Source organism: Hemiscyllium ocellatum, chromosome 3 (assembly GCF_020745735.1).
Source record: "Hemiscyllium ocellatum isolate sHemOce1 chromosome 3, sHemOce1.pat.X.cur, whole genome shotgun sequence".
NCBI classification, from domain to species: domain Eukaryota; kingdom Metazoa; phylum Chordata; class Chondrichthyes; order Orectolobiformes; family Hemiscylliidae; genus Hemiscyllium; species Hemiscyllium ocellatum.
The window spans coordinates 81,575,050-81,593,388 of NC_083403.1; the positions used below are offsets into that span (position 1 = coordinate 81,575,050).

Genomic DNA, 18,339 nt, shown 5'->3' on the forward strand with positions numbered 1-18,339 from the left:
AGAAAGAGTATCAGGCAACTCCTTTGCTCTTTTTAACCTACCATTGGATGTTTTATACCCATGTGATTGGAAGAGGGCATCTCAGTTAAGAGCTCCTGTGAAAGATAGCACCTTTAACGGTGTTACATTCTCTTAGTACACTCAGCCTATTAAGTTCACAAAACAAAAGATTAGAAATATTCAACAAGTCAGACAACATCTGTTGCAAGTAAAGCATTTCTCGTCAATGACCATTGATTAGAACTGGTAGTGGTAAATTTGCCGGTTTTTAAACAAACACAGAAGCAGGCAAAGAATAGGGGAGGAAAGAACAGAACAAATATCTGAGTGGAGGGCAGGAGAGAGAAAATGCCAAAAAGGTGATGGTAATTAGATAAGGAAAAGAAACAAAATGATGGGTGTATAGGAGCAATATGTGCACAAGTAGAAACATCAATAGTAACGTTCTTTAAAATTACAACTGTAGTTAGCATCTGTAGTTAGTATCTGGAATGTTACAAGTGCTAACTGAAAGATGAAGTGCTATTCCATGATTTTCAATTATGTTTCAATGTAACAGTGCACAAAGCTGAAATTGAGGACAGGGTGAGTGTTAGTCAAGAAGTAAAATGGCAAATTGCTGCATTTCCTAGCCATACTGAAAACTTTCATCAATGTGGCTTTTAACTCATCATGATCAATTTCCAACTCTTCCCTCCTCAACATTTTAACTCAATCATAGAATCCTTACAGTGTGGAAATAGGCCCTTCAGCCCAACAGGTCCACACCAACCCACAAAAGAGTAACCCAACCGGACCCATTCCCCTACCCTATTGCTCTACATTTACTCCTGACTAATGCCCCTAACCCATACATCCCTAAACACTATGGGCAATTTAGTATCACCAATTCATCTCACCTGCACATTGAAGCGTGGGAGGAAACCGGAGCACCTGAAGAAAGCCAACGTAGATACAAGAAGAATGTGCAAACTCCACACAGTTGCCCGAGGCTGGAATCAAACCTAGGTCCTTGGTGCTGTGAGGCATCAGTGCTACCCACAAGCCATCATGCTGCCCCAATTTCTCTGTTTCTGAGTATAGAATGTAGGGGCTATTGTGCTGTAAAGGTCACAGCTGAGAAAAGTCATTTATTACACGCCTGCACTGTTCCTCAGAGTGCCAGTCAGCCACTGTGAAAAGGAATCAAGACAAGAATTTCAGTCAGCCTAGAATCTTAAGATCAACTGTTCAACTATAAGTTTGATGTGCCGGAGGTGGGTACTGCAGATGCTGGAAATTGGAGTCAAGATTAGAGTGGTGCTGAAAAAGCACAGCAGGTCAGGCAGCATGAAAATGAGGTGAGGTAAATCAACAGTTATATGCAGCAAGCAGTCTGTAAACAAAAGATAGAATAGTCTGTACCAGGGAGAAATGTACTCAATATACAACAGTGGAAATAAAATACTTTGCAGAAACATACTAGTCAAATAACAGTCCTTCTTGGACAAGGGAAACATTTACAAACCACAATCTAATGGGGCAGACAATGATAGTCTTTTCTTCGATGTGCAGAATAGAATCTTGACCCATAAGCCTTCATTGTATCACAAAATCACCAAGCTCTCCTTCTGGCTGAAATATCAACTAGCTAGTATTTCTTCAAATTTGTGCTATATTTGCTACTCACGTTGTACTGTCTTGTACATCACAAAACCATCATAAAGATTATCTCATTACTTTCCTAACACATTAATTCCGTTCACAATCATGACTGTGAATTTCCAATCACATTATTTTTAATTTTTCAACTTAACGTCAAGCACCTGCACTATGCTACTTTTGTTTGATTTCCTCTTCTTAATTGCAGTTGAACTCAAAACCTTCTTAAGTAAGGCAAGAGTTCTTCCACTGATCCAAAGTTGCAATGATTTAAATTCAATTGACTATGAAATGAATTCTTAATTTCATTTTGATTACACTTAAATTATACTTTAAAAAGAAGAGCCCAACTATGAGATGAAGCAGAATATGGCTCTTTTGTTGAATCTTAGGCTATGCATGTCAATGGCAAAGTAATATTGTTCTTGAGAAGTTGGTGGTGAGTCAGCTTCTTTAACTGTTTGGGGTTTAGGAACATCAACAATACACTTAGGTAGGGAGTTCTAAGGTTTTTAACCAAGCAACAATGAAAATAATGTTGGTACATTTTCAAGTGTTCCTTTTGTCCTCACATTCCCTGTTCCCATCAATACTGAGCTTTCACATGTTCCGACACACATTTTGGAATTATGGTTTCATCTTTAAGCCTTGCCCCTGAGCCCCAGCCCTAGAGGTTAGACACAGCAAACATCTTGCTGCACTGTTTCCCCCTACTTCAGTGTTGACTGTAAACCACTACCATCTCCGTGCAGTTACCGAAACCTTCCATTGTACTATTGCTTCCCATTCTTATTTGATAAGCTAACTCATTCACGATTCCTGTCAGTTTTACATCCCAGCATGCTGTCTTCAACCCCTACAACTGACCTCCCCAGCTTCCCTTCAATGCCAGTGACCCCTGATAACTTCCCCTTGAGTTTTAGTGGATGACTCTTGGACTGATAGAGATGGCTGTCCCCAACTGTTAAATGACTAAACCTCCGTATAGCTCCCCAACTGATTTAATGCAAATCCCCATAAGGGCTATTCCCAGGTCTCCAGCAATACAGAGCTCTAGATCTTAACAACCCAAGGAGGCAAATGATGATGTTTAAGTCTCTGGAATATTATCATCAGCTGTCCTTAAGTTGTGTCAATCCCCCATGACTGAAAAATGTCTTCTTTGACTTGGCTGAGGACCATTTCCTTTAGACTTTATGAATAAGTATTTAGTTGGAGCTCAGGCTGTGCATTTGTTGTGCAAGCTGCAGTTTAAGCATATGGTGCAAGTGTAAGGTTGATTCAGCACAGTGCCACATGGAATCATATCTACCACCTTGACTGATGACTGTTAACCATGTAAAGTTTTTTGCATCTGTTGTAGGCAAGACAAGACAAAAGTATTGTGAGCCTTTAAGCTCTGTGAGGTGGGGGCAAGGCATAAAGAGGGAAGGCAAAGCAGAGAAGCCAAATAAGTGTGAAGTGAGTAAGCATGAAGATAGCAAACAAGGAGCTGTGAGTTGCGCTCTGGTGTCAAATCAATGAGATGGTCGAATCAATGAAATGGGTGACTATCCCTGTGCACAAAGTATCATGGCAGCAGCCTTAGTGAGAACAGAAGATGCCGGAGCTCGCAGCAGGTCAGGCAACATCTATGGAGAGAAAGCAAGCTTATGTTTCGAGTCTACTTGACTCTTCAACAGAGCTGACATTACTTTGTGATGTAAAGTCATCTAGATTCTTAAACGTCAGCTTGCTTTCTCTCCATGGATGATGCCCGATCCATCATGACCTCCAGCATTTTTTGGTTTCAGCACAGATTTGAGCATCTGCAGTAATTTGCTCTTTACTGAGCCTTCTGCAACCATGGAATATGCAGTGTTAGTTGGGAACTGAACATAGAAAATAATATTTTTATAAAGTATTATGTAAACCATTTTGATATTTGTGTTATATGTTGATTTATACTGCATGAACTTTAACCGTAACAACCTCAGTCTAATATTTGGGGATTGAGTTCAAGTTCCAGCTGTTTTTTTTAAAAAAACTGGAATTCTAAAATGCTAGTCTAATGGTGATCATAAAACTATAGTCAATTGTTGTAGAAACCTACCAATTTCACTAAGATCTTTCAGGGAGGGAAATCTGCCATCCTTATATTCTCTGGTCTAAATGTGACTCCAGACCCATAGAAATGTTCACTGATTGATTCTTAACTGGTCTCTGGACAATTTAAAGATGGGCAATAAATGCTGGCCTAGCCAATAACACCCGCATTCCATGAAAGAATGAAGAAATATAAATGTTACTATGCTTCTTTATTTCTATTCACTTTTGTTGGCATCTGAAGACCTGTTAACATTTAATATTTCTAGTCATTTATGAAATTTAGCCATCACCATGTCTTTCTTGCTCATCCCTAAGTTCCCTCAGGAAGTTGGTGGTGAGTTCAAATTGGGTCACACTGGAAAATAGCTCTTGAAGTACTATTGTCGCTGTTTGCTTTCCTTTGTATGAATATAATCCAGTAAGATTATCTTCTGTTATTACCAATGTCATCCTGCATTACAACTCCATTGAATGTTGAAATGCTGAGGTCACATTTCTTACCTATACAAATGTACTTGTCCACAGACTTGACGGAAACAAAAGTTAATCAAGGGGTAAACTAAAATTTCAACTCATTTGAACTCTTAAAAATTCCACTCATGTAAAATTGTTGAGGAGCTTTTGAATTTCACTGAAGATCAACAAAGTGCTCTCATTTCATGACTCATTGTCACACAAAACTTTCAACCTTTTCGTTTCATCCACTCTAACCTCTGCTTCAGTGCAATTTGTGTGCTCCAATGACATGTTACCCAGGCAGAACTCTGGCACCTGAAATGCTCAGCTGGAAGTTTCAACCACAATCTGCTAATCACATGAAGCTTTATTATTTGTCCCAATTTTCCAATTTGCAGTGCACACACTATTAAAAACAACAGTAAATCACTAATTTGTTCTTGTGTTTTCAACAGTAGAAATGCAAAGAGGAACATCATTGTCATGTTTGTCTGTAAGAATAAATTAGTTTGCCAGCCCATTTATTAAGTTGTAGTTTTAGAGCACTTACTATAAACTAGGCAGCAGAATTAAAGCTACCAATTAATATGATATATTTCAATTCAGTTAGCTTGTACCAGCTAGTTCCACTGCATCTAAAGAATCACTGGATTATGAGTGCTTCTAGCTGACATTTAATTAATTAATTGGCAATTTTATTAATGCTACCAGCTCTGATTCAGAATTCCAAAGAAGTTATATTGGACATGAAATGTAAGTCTGGGCAGACTCTTAAAGCACTGACTGACAAGAATAAAGGTGAGGAATCTTGAAGAATATGTGAGAAGTTGAGCAATGCCATTCTCAAAAGCCAGAGCAGCAAGTTGTATTTTCTAGCAGATCCCCAGATGTTGAGACTGAGATTATCACTAGGGAGAGGCGAGAGACTATGACAGGTATAGGAGCACATTATCCCTCTCTCATTTTCAGCCTACATAGATACACACAACCTCCTTATCTTGCCCTGCCTTGTTACACTATGTCCCCTCAGTTGGAGCTACCAGGCTCACAATACTTCTACTGGCCTTGTCTTTCAGCACAGGCACTAAGTTAGGCAGCTTGTCACAGTGAGGAGGTAAACCTGATGCCGTATGACCATACTATAACTACCGACAGATCAGGCAGCAAACACACTGCATGTGCGTCAACCAAATGACCACGTCTCAAAGTTCAATGGGAGTGATCCTCCATCAGGTCAAGGGAGAGATACTTCATTCAGGATTCTAGCTTAATACATTTGTGTCAGTCAATAATAACAAAAAGTTCAGGCAGTGAACTTGCAGTAGTTGTTCTGATGTTATCTTTCACACAAACATACAGATTAGGTGAAGAAGTAGGCCAGTTGGTCCTTTGAGCCCTGCTTTATCATTCAATATGATCATGGTTAATCCTCTATCTCAAAGCTACATTCCTGCTTTCTCCTCTTGCTGTTGATGCCTTTAATATCTAAAAATCTATGCACCTTTTTCTTAAATATATTCAGTAGCTTGGTACCCACAACCTTCTGTGATAGTGAATTCTACAAGTTGACCACCCACTAAGTGAAGAAATGTTTCCTCATCTTAGCACTAAATGGCCTTTAGCATGAGGTGGGGACCCTTGGTTCCAGATTCTCCAACCATGGAAACAATCCCCCCTGCATCTAATCTGTCTAGCCCTGTTAGAATTGCAAGCATCTCAACCAGGTTCCCTCTCATTCTTCTAAATTTTAGTAAATACAAGTCCAATCGATCCAATCTCACTTCATAAAATAGGAGTACCATCCCCAGTATCAGCCAAGTGAACCTTTATGACAATTATATTCTTTCTTAGGTAAGGAGATGCATACACTACTCCAGGTGCAGGCTCACCAAAGCCCTGTATAACTACAGTAAGGCAACCCAACTTCTGAATCAAATCCCCTGCCAAATACCTTTGGGTTCCTTTGCCTAACAAGAATTTATCCACTTCTGCTACAAAAATATTTAATAATTATGCCTCTGTTGCCTTTGGAATCTGAGTTCCAAAGTGTCTCAGAGGAAAAATATTTTCTCCTCTTTGGCCGAAAAGAGCAACACCTAATTTTAAACTGTGTCCCCTATTTCCAAGAACACTCACAGAAGAAACAATCTTTCCACATACATCTTGTCAAGACCATTCAGCATCTTAAACTTTGATCAAATTACTTAAATGCCAATGAAGACAAACTCAACTTCTCTAATTTCTCCGCCTAAGACTGTCCACTCATTCTAATATCTATCCAGTAAAAACATCTCCAATACAATTACATCCTTCCTTAAGTAAAGACACCAAAACTGACATAAAAGAATGAATGCTGAAAATGTGTTGCTGGAAAAGCGCAGCAGGTCAGACAGCATCCAAGGAACAGGAGAATCGGCATTTCGGGCATGAGCCCTTTTTCAGGAAAGCATCTCCAGCATCTGCAGTCCTCACTTTCTCATAAAAAGATGAATGTCAGCAATATTGGCCTGCTGAATGCCTGACTCAGTGAGAGGCAAAGCTATTGTCAAGTGCCATTCATTTGTAAATATATGGTGATTGGTGATGAGATGCCAGCCTCTGAAGAGTTATTTCACTCACTATATCCACCTTTACTCAAACATGGCTGAGGAAGAACAAAATCCTTCACATGCTCTTCCATCCCCTGCTATTGCTTCTCAAACCAATTCAATAAATGTTTGATTTCACCCTTAATTAGTGGCTGGAGAGCTGGCCCACAAGTTAGTGTAATGATTCTAGACTCAGGGCTGAAATTCCAAACAGCAGAATAGATGGGAAAGGAAGATCGACCACCAGGGAAGGGAGGCCAGAACTGAGCTTCAATATTTAATTTGCACTCTAAATTCAAATGTCGGAGATGGGTTTATGACCCATAGGTCAGGAAATATATAACTAACTACTTGCAGTAAAAATGTGTTGAGTCCAATTGGAATCTTGCCACCTGAGAACTAATGAAAACTTCACCAAGCATTCAGCAAAGGTCCCAGATATGGCAGAGACAAAGGCAGTTTGTTGGTGGAGTGCGCTCCATGGTATTGTGGATATTTGCCTTTTTGCTCTGGCTAACTAAGAACCCATAAGCTTTTAGCTTGGACCACTGAGAATGAACAGGTACCCTTTAAGCTTCTGTATAAGTGTGGGGTGCCAATTGCAATGATTTGGGATAGGGTTTGCCACTGTGAAAGAACCACACACCATTGGTAGAATGCATCACCTGGAGGTATGGCCCCGGCAGCTTTGTTTGCTGCATCATTAAGGGCCTCTCATCTTAATTATGGTCAATGCATGATACATCAATATCAAAGAGTGATTATATAGGTACATCTCTAAAATTAAGGAGAATCTCTTGCTGACAATGTAAATTTCATGAAGAACAATAAATTGGAGTCAAAATGAACGTGAACTGGTTAAATTAATTATCTAGTGTCCTATTCTGTTAACCTTCAACTAACAAGACTCATTAAATTCTAAACGATTATGTAGTTTCTGTTGTGTAGCAATTATTTACATCAAGCTGTCTAGCCTTTTGTTCATATTCTGAGGCTTGTTGAAATGCACCTGATTATTTGTAAGTTTGATCCCAATATAGCCTGAGGCTGCACTGATGAACTGCCTGCATATTTCTGCATCTTGATGATTCCAATATTCACCTTCATCCAATGTGATTAATTGAAATTAGTAATAAACAGAAATTAGGAATTGTCTTGAGAGAATCACCACCCGAACTCAAAAGGATTTTTTTTTACTTGGAAGTTTAACAAAAGAGTACTGGATAATTAATTCAAACATTAAATGTTCATGACTCCAGTTTAACTTATTAATTGTTCTTTATATAATTTAGACTGTTATCAACTAATTGTCCTTAATTGTATAGGACATAATATTTAACTGTAAAGTATTGATGTAGCCCTTATTAACTCACTTATTTCCAGCAAGTAATGTCTTTGCAATTCCTTTGATAGTGCAAAGATCCTTATCGTATTCATTAGTAAAACAGTCAATCATGTCCTCTGTAAACTTTGGAAAGTGTTATCTCAAATTCAGCTAGGTATGGAATCAAATAAAAACAGCATTTCTCAATCACTTTAACTGCAGCATTCCAGGTTAACCTTGTAGATACAGGATACAGGATACTCCTTTTTGCTCTGGGAACAGATTTTAAAAAAATATCGTGAGAACACATTGTTTTAATTTAAAATAAATTTATATTTCAGTATCAATTGGCTGTCATGCTTTCTAAGCAGGAGATCTTAAATGGTTTCATTTGAAAGCTGTTAAGGGTTTTTCATTTCATCTTCTAAAACATTAATTCTGTGGAATATGGGTGCCATAACCAAGGTTGGGTTTTGTTTCCCATCCCAAACTGCCCTTGAGCTGAGTTAGTAGTTTGATAGGCTATTGCAGAGGGAAATTAAGATTTAACCACACTGCTATGGGTCACATTATCGGGAAAGATGACAGGTTTTCTTTCCTAAAGGACATTAGTGAGCGACATGAAGTTTTTGCAGTAATTGATGATAGGTTTATGGTCACTGTTACTAGAGACCAGCTTTAATTTCAATTTATTAATTGAATTTAAATTCCATCAGGTGCCATGGGGAATTTGAACCTGTATACCCACAGCATTCACCTGGGCCTCCAGAATGATCATCCAGTGACATTATCAGAATGTCACTGCTTTTCCTGCATTCTTAAATGAATTGAACTACCAACTACCTTTCTTCGCAATGCATCCCACAAGTTAAGGAATATAGTGGGATATTTGTCCGAAATTTGAATCTCCCTTCTTTTGCCATCACTCTTTCAAATTTGTATTTATGGATATATCACATATTTGCTACATAAAAAATTGGCCGGTTTCTGTAGCTGTGATTTCTATGTAATTAATTCTACCAGTACTCAACAAACAAGGAAAATTATCTCGTAGATCTTTTCTGAACATTTTTAAACTTGTTAAGAGTAGCTAAAGCACCAGTTGAATATGAAATAACAACATTTACTGTTAGCCTTGCACCAGCATTTTGCCAATGATTTTCCGCATTTCAAGCAATATGGCATGAGTGGTCACAGTTTTAGGAGAAGGGGTAGCAGATTTAAAACAGATGAGGAAGAATTATAAAAAACAAAGAAACAAAAACAGAATTTGCTGGAAAAACCCAGCAGGTGACAGCAGTACCTGTGGATGACAGCAGGACCTGTGGGTGACAGCAGTGCCTGTGAGTGAAAACAGTGCCTGTAGGTGAAAGCAGTACCCGTGGAGTGACAGCAGTACCCGTGGAGTGACAGCAGTACCTGTGGAGTGACAGCAATACCTGTGAAAGAAAGCAGTACCTGTGAAGTGACAGCAGTACCTGTGAGTGTACGCAGTACCTGTGGGTGAAAGCAGTACCTGTGGAGTGACAGCAGTACGTGTGAGTGAAAGCAGTACCTGTGGAGTGACAGCAGTACTGTGAGTGTACGCAGTACCTGTGAGTGAAAGCAGTACCTGTAGAGTGACAGCAATACCTGTGGATGACAGCAGTACATGTGAGTGAAAGCAATACCTGTGAGTGAAAGCAGTACCTGTGGAGTGACAGCAGTACCTGTGAGTGTACGCAGTACCTGTGAGTGAAAGCAGTACCTGTGGAGTGACAGCAGTACCTGTGAGTGTACGCAGTACCTGTGAGTGACAGCAGTACCTGTGAGTGACAGCAGTGCCTGTGAGTGACAGCAGTACCTGTGAGTGTACGCAGTACCTGTGGAGTGACAGCAGTACCTGCGAGTGAAAGCAGTACCTGTGAGTGGAAGCAGTGCCTGTGAGTGACAGCAGTACCTGTGAGTGACAGCAGTACCTGTGAGTGTACGCAGTACCTGTGAATGAAAGCAGTGCCTGTGAGTGACAGCAGAACCTGTGGATGACAGCAGTACCTGTGAGTGAAACCAGTACCTGTGGAGTGAAAGCAGTACCTGTGAGTGACAGCAGAACCTGTGGATGACAGCAGTACCTGTGAGTGAAAGCAGTACCTGTGGAGTGAAAGCAGTACCTGTGGAGTGAAAGCAGTACCTGTGAGTGACAGCAGTACCTGTGGAGTGAAAGCAGTACCTGTGAGTGACAGCAGTACCTGTGGATTGACCGCAGTAGCTGTGAGTGAAAGCAGTATCTGTGAGTGAAAGCAGAATTAATGCTTCAGGTCCAGTGATCCTTCTTCGGAATAGTGGAACCTTCTTCAGTTCTGAATAAAATCACTGAACTTGAAACATTGATTTTGAAGAGGAATTACTTCTCTCAAAAGCAGTCATGTGGAGGTGCCGATGTTGGGCTGGGGTGGACAAAGCTAAAAATCATATAACACCAGGTTATAGTCCAACAAGTTTATTTGGAAATACTAGCTTTCGGAGCACTGCTTCTTTATCAGCTTCTGATGACGGACTGGTGCTCTGAAAGCTAATACTTCCAATAAACCTGTCGGTCTATAACCTGGTGTTGTGATTTTTTATCTTCTCTCAAAAGTTCGTAAATCTGTGGAATTCATTACCCCAGAGTTCAGTGGAAGCTGGGCTATTGAGTAAACTTAAGAGGATATAGGCAGATTTATAACAAATGGTAGGTTGAAAGGCCATTGGGAACTGGGCAGGGAAGTAGAGCTAAGGCTGAAATGAGATCAACCATGATTATATCAAATGGCAGAGCACAATTCACAAGCTGAATTTCCAACCCCTGCTCCTAGTTCTTACATTCTTATATATATTGTTTAGGTGCAGGCAGAGTACATAACTTCATCTTAAAGTTGAGTGGCACTTCAGTCTAGATAATATGCAAAGTTGCAATGACATTATGCTCCACTGCGCCACAATCATACTCTGCCATTTGTTATGATAATGGCTGATTTCAACAAATGGACATCTATTATGCCAGATCGGTGTCCATGAAGGAAGATCTTTTTGAGGTTGTGGAAAACCTGAACAACAGAAGTCAGATACAAATTCATTCAAATATTGACGTATTCTGTTTGTCATTGATGTTCAGAAGCGCAGAATATTAATGCTTGTGTATGCCAATGTAAATGAGCAATCGCTGTTATGCAGTATAAAATGTGATCTCTTGGACTGCTTGTGATTACCTGACGGTGTTGGATTAGAATGTGCCTGATGGAGCTTTCCTTTAGTCATTCTGCATGTTTTCTTCAATATTTTGGTGAATAAATGGAAGGAGGAAATGGAGGAATATGTTGTGAAGGAGAGTAATGTTAAACAGCACACCTGCAATAAAAATAATCATGTGTTTCTTTTATTCTACAGCCGTTTCCCTGGCTACCACAGAATTTAGCAAGAATCAGGTTATTGACAATTTACTGCAACAGAATACTTTTACTTGTGAATGTGGCAACAAGATGAAGGCAAGGCATACTGAACTTTCTCAAAGTGTTGGTGTGACTTACCTTTTGGGTGAAATATTGAGTGTGATCTTAGTACAGCAGGGATGCCACCACCCTAAAGGCCGATCTTTGACCTTAGTTGTTGGTAGGGCTCCCGTAACCAACAGGGAACACACCTTGTGCGTTGAAGTCAGGAAGTGGGAGTGGGAGTGGAGTTGATGGCCAAACATAAACTTCCTAACACCTGAAAAACAGCATCTAATAGTTAGAACATTGAACATAGAACAATACAGCGCAGAACAGGCCCTTTGGCCCTCGATGTTGCGCCGATCTGTGAACTATTCTCAGCTCGTCCCCCTACGCTATCCCAAAATCACCCATGTGTTTATCTAAGGATTGTTTAAATCTCCCTAATGTGGCTGAGTTGACTACATTAGCAGGTAGGGTATTCCACACCCTTACCACTCTCTGCATAAAGAACTTGCCTCTGACATCTGTCTTAAATCTATCACCCCTCAATTTGTAGTTATGCCTCCTCGTACAAGCTGACGTCATCATCCTAGGAAAAAGACTTTCACTGACTACCCTGTCTAATCCTCTGATCATCTTCTATGTCTCTATCAAATCTCCTCTTAGCCCTCTTCTTGCCAATGAGAACAGGTTCAAGTCTCTTAGCCTTTCCTCATAAGACCTTCCTTCCAGACCGGGCAACATCCTGGTAAATCTCCTCTGCACTTTTTCCAATGCTACCACATCCTTTGCAAAATATGGGGATCAGAACTATTCCAAGTGTGGCTCTGTGGAACATAATGTCATTGCAACTTTGCCTATTATCTGGACTAAAGTGCCACTCAACTTTAAGCTGAAGCGTTTTGTATAGTTGCAGCATGATATTGCGGCTCCGGTACTCAATCCCTCTACGAATGAAACCTAACACACCATATGCCTTCTTAACAGCTCTATCCACCTTGGTGGCAACTTTCAGGGATCTATGTACATGGACTCCAAGATCCCTCTGCAGATCCACACTACCAAGAATCTTTCCATTGGTCCAGTACTCTGCCTTCCTGTTATTCTTCTCAAAATCCATCACCTCACATTTAGCGGCATTGAACTCCATTTGCCACCTCTCATCCCAATTCTGCAGTTTATCCAAGTCTCCCTGAAATCTGCAACATTCTTCCAAACTGTCCACTACTCCACCAACTTTAGTATCATCTGCAAATTTACTAATCCATCTATCTATGCCTGTGTCTAAGTCATTTATGAAAATGACCAACAGCAATGGTCCCAAAACGGATCCTTGTGACACACCACTAGTAACCAGACTCCAGGCTGAATATTTTCCATCAACTACCACTCGCTGCCTTCTTTCAGAAAGCCAGTTTCTAATCCAAACTGCTAAATCACCCACAATTCCATGCCTCTGCATTTTCTCCAACAGCCCACCATGTGGAACCTTATCAAAGATTTTACTGAAGTCCATGTATACCATGTCAACTGCCCTACCTTCATCTACATGCTTGGTCACCTTCTCAAAAAATTCAGTGAGGTTTGTAAGACACGACCTGCCCTTGACGAAACCATGTTGACTATCTGAAATCATATTGTTGCTTGCTTGATGATTATAAATCTTATCTCTTAAAATCCTTTCCAAAACCTTTCCTATAACAGAGGTCTTTGATTGTCTATTCCTACCCTAATCATCCTTTTATTCCTCACATACCTATAGAAAGCTTTAGGGTTCTCCTTTATTCTATTTGCTAAAGACTGCTCGTGTCCTCTCTTTGCTCTTCTTAACTTCCTCTTTACATCCTTTCTAGCTGATCTGAACCATCTTGCCTCATCAATACATAAGCCTCCTTCTTCTTCATAACAAGAGATGCAATTTCTGTTGTAAACCATGGTTCCCTTGCCTTATCACTTCCTCCCTGCCTGACAGGGACATACCTATCAATGACACACGATATCTGTTCCTTAAACCAGTTCCACATTTCCATTGTCTCCATCCCGGCGTTTTGCTACCCCATTTTATGCATCCTAATTCCTGCCTAATCGCATTATAATTGCCCTTGCCCCATCAATAACTCTTGACCTGTGGCATGTACTTATCCTTTTCCATCACCAAACTAAACATAACTGAACTAAGGTCACTCTCTCCAAAGTGCTCACCAACAACTAAATCATTACCAAGCACCAGATCCAGTATGACCTCCCCTCTTGTCAGTTTGTCCCTTCGATATACTGTGTTAGGAAACCCTCCTGTACACACTGGACAAAATCTGATCCATCCGATGTACTAGAGTTATAGCATTTCCAGTCAATGTTGGGGAAGTTAAAGTCCTCCATATTTCACTCCTACCCAGAATAATTTTGCTAATCCTCTCTTCCACCTCCCTGGAACTCTGCGGAGGCCTATAAAAAACTCCAAGCAGTGTGACCTCTCCTCTCCTGTTTCTAACCTCAGCCCACACTACCTCAGTAGACGAGTCCTCATCAAAAATTCTCTCAGCCACCATTATCCTGTCCTTGACTAACAAGGCCACGCCTCCCCTCATTTACCGCCTTGCCTATTCTTAATGAAAGATCTAAACCCTGGAATCTGCAACATTCATTCCTCACCCTGCTCTATCTATGTCTCTGAAATGGCCACAACCTCGAAGTCCCAGATACCTATCCATGCTGCAATCTCTCCAACCTTATTTTGGATACTTCTGGCATTGAAGTAGACGCACTTCAAACCACTTCGCTGTGACCCTGCACATTCCTGTGACCCTGAAATCTTGTCCATGTCTTTCCTACTGTCATCCTCCTGTGCACTGCAGCTACACCTCCCGTTCCCATCCCCCTGCGGAGTTAGTTTAAACCCACCCGAATAGCACCAGCAAATTTCCCACCCATGATATTAGTACCCCTCTGGTTCAAGTGAAGACCATTCTATTTGTACAATCCCACCTTCTCCAGAATGAGCCCCAATTATCCAAGAACCTGAAACCCTCCCTCCTGCACCATCCTTGCAGCCATGTGTTTATCTGATATCTATCCCTATTCCTTGTCTCACTATCACGTGGCACGGATAACAAACCAGAGATAACAACTCTGTTTGTTCTAGCTCTCAGCTTCCACCCTAGCTCCCTGAAATCCTGCCTTACACTGACTTATGTAGCTGAACGGAAATAGAAATAAGAAGTCCCTCCTTTCCCAGAAACCTCTGCTATCTGACTTCAAATATAAAAGCTCAAATCAGTGACTCACCGCTTCCAGCTGGCCCCCGGGTCCAAGCTCCTGTCCTTCGAGTTGCTGCTGCCGCTGAAAAACAGAATTGGAGGAGTCCTGCACTTGTGGTAAGTTTTTAATGTTCTTGCGGATTTGTGGACCTAAGGACCATATATCATTCACCCACAATTATATAGAGGCACTTGGAGAATTTAACACTAATTATCCTTCTGCACCATAGCAACAATATATCAGGTGTTCCTAGAGTTGAGCAACAATAGTACAAACATTCTCGAAAATATACGGTATCACATTTCCCATCATTTGTGTCTAGTTGCAACATGTCATCACTTGTTGGCTTGTTGAATATCTGACATTTCCTGTGTCATGGATACAAGGTAGGAGCAAATTACTGCAGATGCTGAAATTTATACTGAAAGCAACAAATGCGGGTCAGACAGCATCCACGAAGAGAGAGCAAGCTAACCTTTCAGGTCTAATGACTCTTCATCAGAGCTGATATGAAGTATTGAGGGGCAGCATTTAGACTATAGTTGGGAGGGGTGCTGGAATGTGGGCAGGGGGTGTGGTGATGGTGGAGGTGTAAGGTGCTAGTGGAGAAAAGATGTTGGTAGTTCATGTGAGAATGGCAGAAAAATGATGTGTCTAACTGCCAGACTGGAAAGAGAAGACAGTTCTTTCTTCCCTACCCTCACCCAGGTGGGATTCCCTTCTCACATTCTGGTCACATAATCTGAATGATCAACATCCATTCTCTACCAGCACTCTACACCTCCACCATTGCCACACCCACAACCCTCCCCCTCCCAACTACACCATAAATGCCGCCACCTGTACTCTTCACTTCAGCTCTAGTGATGAGTCATGTCGACTTAAAATGTTAGCTTGCTCTCTCCCCATGGATGCTGCCTAACCCGCTGTGATCTGTAGCATTTGTTGTTTTCAGTCTCCACAAACAAGGTAGACCATGTAGGATTGAGATAGAGTCATAGTGTCATAGAAATATACATCATGGAGACAAACCTTTTGGTCCAACTTGTCCAAGCTGACCAGATATCCTAAGTAAATCTAGTCCCATTTGTCAGCATTTTGCTCGTATCCCTCTAAACCTTCCCAGTCATATACCAATTCAGAGGCCTTTTAAATGTTGTAATTGTATCAGCCTCCACTATTTCCTCTGGCAACTCATTCCATACATGTACCACCCTCTGTGTGGAAAAGTTGCCCTTTTGGTCCCTTTTAAATCATCCCCATCACCATAATCCTCTAGTTTTGGACTCCCCAACCCTGGGAAAATACCTTGTCTATTTATCCTATCCAGGGCCCTCATGATTTTATCTATTTCTATAAAGTCACCCCTTAGTCTCCGATGCTTCAGGGAAAATAGCCCCAGCCTTTTCAGCCCAATAGCTCCAACCTGCCAACATCCTTGCATGCAATAGTGGTTACTGGGCAACTGGGACATTTCCTTCATTGTAGAAGAAGAACTGTTTTTTTTTATTCACTCTATGCTGGATTTCATGTTAATATCAAGCTTTCTACTCATCACTCTGTGGGATATGGTCAAACCTGCAGCATCAGCTGGCTCTTCTTTTATATATTGTAAAGAAGATCATCTAAGATCCCTATCAGTGGGAATAATTGAAATGTAGGTGAACACAAACCCTTCCAGGACACTGTCAATCAACAACCTGAGATTAACTCACATTTGGACAGTGCTACACCTTTCCTTGAGACCCTCATTTACATGACTTGACTAAATTCCAAGATGGCAGTGGAGTAGGACGTCTCACTGGAGCTGGTCCACTCTGACCACTTTTCTTTCTTTTTCTTTCTTCTTTTCTCACTTTTCTCTTTTTCTCTTTCATCTTTGCAGGTCGGTCATGGAGGCAGTGAAGGCGGTCCTCTGACAGTCAGCCACAAGATCATGATCGGTGGCATCATGGCTTCACTGGAGTGGTGCAGGAGTGGGACTCAGCAGCAAGGTGGCTGATGCAGCAGTGGAGTGTGGCAGCGGCTGGCGAACAGTGCAGGCCTGGATGGCAGCAGTGGCAGCTAGTGGGCAAGGATGGCAGCAGCAGCAGTCAGTAATGAGGCAGTGGCAGTGGTCAGCAGCAAAAGATGATGGTAGCGGTGGTTGGTTGCGAAGAATGGTGTCAGCAGCGAGGCCTACCATGCCTGATGGAGGTTGACAGTTGCATTCGGTGTCTGGTGAACACATGCGGGTCTTAGCCCCGTGCGAGTGAAAGCATGCCGAAAGTAAGGAAGAGCGAGCCCTCTTGGGGAAAGCCTAACCTGGAGCATCTGCTGCCCCATGGCTTAAAAAAGGACTGGAATGTTTGACTTATTAACTTTATTTTCTTTATTTTCCATTTTTATACTAAGAAGACTGTAGTGCTGAACTTCTTAATTTATTTCTTTATTTATCTACTTCTGTAATTAAGATTTTGTACCTAGATATCTTGTACCAAAGGTGGCGCCATGTGTGGTGACACTGTACACTTTTCACTGTGCTCCTGTACTCTGTACTTCAGTACACATGACAATGAAATCTAAATCCAAAATCTAACTGTCCCCATGCCCAACAATCATGATGCAAGTCCTTTCCTTCCTAAATGCTGCCAGGTTCCACACTCTGTTCTCTCCTGGATTCCATCTCTGCTCTCTCATGCAGGCAGAACCCCAACTTTTCAAACTGCATTGACTCACAGTTTCCCGAGCCTCTGTGCGAGATGCCATTCTCATGCTCCACTCCGTTCAGCACAAATAAATGTGTTGAGTTTAGAGTTGTGCTGGAAAAGCACAGCAGGTCAGGCAGCATCCAAGGAACAGGAAAATCGATGTTTCAGGTAAAAGCCTTTCATCAGGAATGAAGGACTTTCACCAAAAAAGTCGGTTTTCCTGCTCCTCGGATGCTGCCTGACCCGCTGTGCTTTTCCAGAATCACTCTAATCTTGACTCTGATCTCCAGCATCTGCAGTACTCACTTCCACCAAATAAAAGTGTTGTCTGCATTACAATGAATAGCCATGGGCTAATCGTGTATTATAACCCCTTCGTTTGTTTACAATTTCATTCAACTTAACCCCAATGTTTTGAGTGTTGGTACCTTTTCCCTAGCCACATTTCTTATGCAATGATTCTAGCCTTTCCTTTGGAGCAAAGACAAGCAAATTAAAGATATTTGAGTGGCTATAACAGTTTTCTCCCCATAAATGTATGCATTCTCTGATGAGTGGTGCAAGTGCAGTTCCCTTTTAAAAGCAGTGCCCTTAAGTTAAGTATCAATAAACATTCATGTGGAATGTTATGTGAATTTACAGATTGCCTTGAAAGTTAACACAAATATACATTCCTACCTACTCCTGTTTAACTTTCTACCCTTTACATGACAAGTATATACCTATCCCTCCCTTAAAGATGTATAAGATTTTACCTACCTCTGCCTTCGAGATGGGTACGCTTATGAGGGTCATGGGCAGAATGGCTAGAAAGCAGTTGTTTCCCTTATTTGAGGGCTCAG

The 18,339-nt window shown here is 41.2% G+C and overlaps 1 protein-coding gene across 1 annotated transcript in view; it reads right to left on the minus strand.

Annotated features, from left to right (window-relative positions):
* The window catches only part of LOC132835701 (uncharacterized), a gene marked incomplete at its 5' end in the record, with an annotated part of 104,054 nt that overhangs the window by 1,406 nt on the left and 84,309 nt on the right, over window positions 1-18,339 (minus strand). Inside the window, 7 exons of the mRNA XM_060854843.1 lie at window positions 9,477-9,536; window positions 9,653-9,729; window positions 9,826-9,959; window positions 10,056-10,150; window positions 10,248-10,364; window positions 11,064-11,162; window positions 14,835-14,888. Of these exons, the coding sequence (XP_060710826.1) occupies window positions 9,477-9,536; window positions 9,653-9,729; window positions 9,826-9,959; window positions 10,056-10,150; window positions 10,248-10,364; window positions 11,064-11,162; window positions 14,835-14,888 (636 nt within the window). The remainder of the gene's footprint in view (window positions 1-9,476; window positions 9,537-9,652; window positions 9,730-9,825; window positions 9,960-10,055; window positions 10,151-10,247; window positions 10,365-11,063; window positions 11,163-14,834; window positions 14,889-18,339) is intronic.